The 4735-nt window shown below is 40.3% G+C and overlaps 1 protein-coding gene across 1 annotated transcript; it reads left to right on the top strand.

The window, feature by feature from the left end:
* The first annotated feature begins 978 nt into the window (after nt 1-978).
* On the top strand, nt 979-3717 carry LOC125478468. Its single transcript, XM_048586646.1, has 2 exons — nt 979-1731; nt 1852-3717. Exons 1-2 carry the CDS (start codon nt 979-981, stop codon nt 3715-3717), a joined length of 2619 nt encoding a protein of 872 aa, XP_048442603.1.
* The last annotated feature ends 1018 nt before the right edge of the window (nt 3718-4735 follow it).

Below are 4735 nucleotides of genomic sequence, written 5' to 3'. Positions count from 1 at the left end.
ATCTAACGGTCAAGAGGGGTATTCCCATTTTTTTTTTGAAAAATAGGGATCCTTTCCCTTAAAGGGTCTGTTCCACTAGGAAGCCTTTAAGGGAATGGATCTCCATTTAAAAAAAAAATGGGGACGTCTTCCTGACAGTTAGATTTGACTTTAATGAAATGCTATGGTTGAGATTTTGTGGCTTATGATTTAATCTTAACCACAAAATTTCATTAAAGTCAAATCTAACGGTCAAGAAAGGTATTCCCATTTTTTTTTTGAAAAATGGGGATCCCTTCCCTTAAAGGGTCTGTTCCACTAGGAAGCCTTTAAGGGAATGCATCCCATTTTTCAAAAAAAAAAAAAAGGGACGTCCTCTTGACAGTTAGATTTGACTTTAATGAAATTATATGGTTGAAATTAAGTGGCATGTGATTTAATCTCAACCACAAAATTTCATTAAAGTCAAATCTAACGGTTAAGAGGGGTATCCCCATTTGTTTTGAAAAATGGGAATCCCTTCCCTTAAGGGCATGTTCCACTGGAAGCTTTTAAGGGAAGGGATTCCCATTTTTCAAAAAAAAAAAAAAAAGGGACGTCCTCCTGACAATTAGATTTGACTTTAATGAAATCTTATGATTGAAATTTTGTGGCTTGTGATTTAATCTCAACCACATAATTTCATTAAAGTTAAATCTAACGGTCAAGAAGGGTATCCCATTCTATTTGAAAAATGGGAATCCCTTCCCTTAAAAAGCCTGTATTCCACTATTTATATAAGGACACATAAAATATCATCTCGTGTGACGGTCACATTTAGCTTCCACCACTAGAGAACTATCCCAATGCTAATGGTTGACCTGGTACACATTAGTCCTACGTAGAAATATCTTCACACCATTTCCACATCGATCATATATACCAATCGCATCCCCTTTCGTTCTTGTTCCTCATCGTCTTTCTCCAAATCCACTCATTTAGTCCATGACCAAAGAATCCATGGCTGTCTTTCTCATGTTCTTCTTTCTTTTCTTCGCCACCTCTTCTGCAGCCTCTTCTAAATTCGATCTCCAAAAAGCTTACCCTGATCACTGTGCTTCATTTGTTCCCCAGTCTTCCCCGAAAGGAGACGCGCAAGGACCGCCAGACCAAAACTACCACACAGGTTACTACACCCGTGGCGGTGGCAGTGGCGTTCTTAGTCCTAGCCCATTGTATTATCCTAACGACAACTCTGTTCAATTCGTTATCCAGAGCATTGGAGAAACTGATGTTCAAGGCCTGATCAAGCTTCAAGGGAGTTTGATATTTCCGAGAGATGCGTTTTACTTTGTGGGAAGTACTTCCACCACAAGTAGCGGGTCCTCATCTCGATCAGTTCTTCGTCCAAGAAGTTCAATACGTGTTACACTTGGTGGGTTCTGGTCACAATCTTCCGGGAAGCTTTGTATGGTTGGTTCGGGTTATGATTACTTGGAAGGACGAAGTTATTTGCATCACATTCATTCTGTTCTTAAGCTCCACAATTTCACGAACTCCGCTAATGTCACAAGTTTGATTAGCGGAACCTTGGAGAGCATGACCAGTTCCGAGAATGATGCAGATTATTTCGAACCAATCTCTATTTTGATGCTTCCTAGCATGAACTACCAGTACACCCTGATTTCAAATAAATCCGAGGCCATCAGTGCTTCTGGTGGAGCTGATGGTTCCAATCCCACAAGTTCCTTGAATATAAAGAGATTTTGTTCTGTACTCTCAAGGGAAGTGCGATACCATGCATTTGATCTCAAATACTAAAGCCGTTGCGTATCTGCGAAAAACTGCACTCCAGTTGCTGCGTCTAGTTTTCCTCGGTTTATGTTCTTGAAGCTTATTGAATGTTCGGAGAATACACAAAGGTTGAGAGTCCTGGTGGAATTTGAAGACAGCAGCAACTTCTGGTATCGAAGGTTCGATCCCAATACAACACTGGCTGGGGAAGGTTCATGGGATGCAGAGAAAAATCAGCTGTCTTTGGTTGCATGTCGATTCTTGGTTGCAGCAGGCTCTTGGAACAATACTAGCGTCGGTGATTGTTCAACAAGATTGAGCTTGCGATTTCCAGCTGTATGGACAATCGGAAACAGTAGTAGCATGGTGGGGAAGATTTGGAGCAACAAAACTGTGACGGAGTCAGGTTACTTTGAAAAGATCACGTTCGAAAGTCTTGGGGATGACATTGGAAGGATTCTGATTCCAGGCGCGAAGTATAAGTACACGAAAATCAACACCGTAAACAAGTTGTGCCCGAAAAAGGAGACTGCTCGTGGCAAGACCAATGTGTACGCGGATCCGTTTTCTTATGAAATGAGATTTGATGTGTCAGCTAAGAATTCTGAAGGACAAGTTGCATGGGGCAGTTCTGTTCCGATTTCTGTTGGGGATCAATTTTATCAGGCGAATCGGTATTCGATTGCAAGCGCTGAAGATGAAGATGAATCTACAGCTCCTGAGAGATACAGCCTCAACCACAGCAGAGCGTACAATATTAGCTACAAAATAAGCATCGACTGGCTACCTGATGCAAAGTTTGGAAATACATCAGTTTTAAACGAAATGCAGATCTTTGCCGAAGGGATCTATGATGAAACCGATGGCAGCCTGTGCATGGTAGGCTGCAGAAAACTGGCCTCAAAGGGTAAGCAGCCAACAGATGATTCTGTAGATTGCGAGATTGCAGTCAACTTTCAGTTCCCTACAACAAACCCAACCAAGAGTTCGGGTCTCATCAAGGGCAGCGTAAAAAGCACACGAAAAAAGTCCGACCCTCTTCATTTTGAAACTTGGGATTTAACCTCAGCTTCCGTCACCCTCTTCGAAGAAAGGCGGTCCATTTGGAGGATGGATGTGGAGATCATATTGGTTCTTATATCCACCACGCTGGCATGCTTCTTTGTGGTGCGACAACTCTTCCATGTGAAGAAGTATCCAGATGTTCTTCCCTCCATTTCCATTTTCATGCTACTAATTCTAACTCTTGGCTACATGATACCCCTTATGCTAAACTTCGAAGCCATGTTCATGAATAGCACCAACCGCGAAAACGTGTTCCTTGGAACCGGAGGATGGCTTAAAGTAAATGAGGTAATTGTGAGGGTGATAACAATGGTAGCGTTCCTGCTGCAATTCCGTCTTCTGCAGCTAACTTGGTCAGCAAGATCAAAAAATGAAAATCGCAATGAGCTCTGGCTCATGGAGAAGAAGACTCTCTTTGTGGCCTTACTACTATATGTTGCAGGGGCTTTCGCCATTTTTCTTCTGCATAATCAGATTTGGAAGAAGAGCAACTACGCCGAGCGCTCAATTTTAAGCATTGCCTTCAAATCTTACTCTGGTTTGGTTATGGACGGTTTTTTGCTGCCTCAAATTGTGCTCAACATGTTCTGCAAGTCAAAGGAAAATGCTCTATCCATTTCGTTCTACGTAGGAACGACTTTTGTTCGAGCGCTGCCACATGCATACGATCTTTACAGGGCTCACAACTTTGCTCATCCCCAATTCAACGAGTCGTACCTGTATGCAAGCCCTGCAGCAGATTTTTACTCCACTTCTTGGGATGTCATAATTCCTTTTGGAGGTTTAGTGTTTGCTGGTGTCATTTTCTTGCAGCAGAAGTTTGGGGGTCGTTGCTTTCTCCCCAAAAAGTTGATAGAGTTGGGTGAATATGAAAAGGTCCCTACTGTTACCATAGGGTAATTTAATCTTCTCACGTCTGTACTTTTGAGTATGTTATCATGTTTTAGTGTTTTTTTTACTTTTTTTCCTTATCTTTCTTTCTGTTTGTAATATGTTGAACTTGTAAGCTATAATGTGTGCATTTTCATTTTTCTTTTCTATAATATTAGAAAACAATATTTGCTTCGTCACAGGTTTTTGATCATGTTTGCGCACACATTCTAGAGATTTTCGATAAGAAAACAAAAACAAAACTAGCGAGAAAAACGTGAAAGACATGGAGAAAGAGAGAAGCGCAAGTTTAGAGGTGCTTAGAATAAATTTTGGATGCGAGACATCTGCAGAATCGTTGCAGAACCAGCAGCATTCCACGGAGTTCTTTGCATCCTTTCTAAATAGTGTTCATTTTTGTCACCTTATTTTTCTTTTACAAAGTGGTATTCTAATATACTCTAGTTAACGGGGAAGAGATTCAAACCAACTGATCTAAAACCTACACATGCAGATTTGATGCAATTTTAGACAACACAAAAGTTCCTATAAATAATCATCAAAACTGTCCGTAACCAAAAAGATTGAGTGAAGGAGCTTGTAACTTCATTGGTTAAGAACTTTCTTCCTGCACCGAGCTCTTTGTGTTCGTCTCCGCCAAAATGCAACCCTTTTACTCAGAACCCTCCAAGCATGGCCAAAGGCTCTAGTTTCATTGACATGGGCACACGTCCTCACCCCTCAGGTTGCTTCCTACAAAGTTCAATTCAGTTGGGCCTAATAATTGGTATCTAACCTTTTTTGACAAAGCAATATTCTAAGAGCTCATTCAATAACCACTTTGTTTTTCGTTTGTAGTTTTCAATATACGAAAACGTAAAAAAGTATAAGGAGAAAACGAAAGGGACTTTTTGTTTTTTGTTTTTAAGAAGCATTATATATAGAGACAATAAAAATCAACTTTATTTAATGAGAAGATTTAAACTTTAACGAAAGGGACTTTTTATTTTTAGTTTTTAAGGGACTTAAATTTTAACAATCTTTCTTA

The sequence above is a fragment of a genome, unplaced genomic scaffold (genome assembly GCF_019419815.1).
Source record: "Pyrus x bretschneideri cultivar Hongxiangsu unplaced genomic scaffold, Pyrus_bretschneideri_v1 Contig25, whole genome shotgun sequence".
NCBI lineage: Eukaryota > Viridiplantae > Streptophyta > Magnoliopsida > Rosales > Rosaceae > Pyrus > Pyrus x bretschneideri.
The sequence above is the reverse complement of the archived record's forward strand: the minus strand, read 5'-3'. Positions and strand labels throughout refer to the sequence as shown.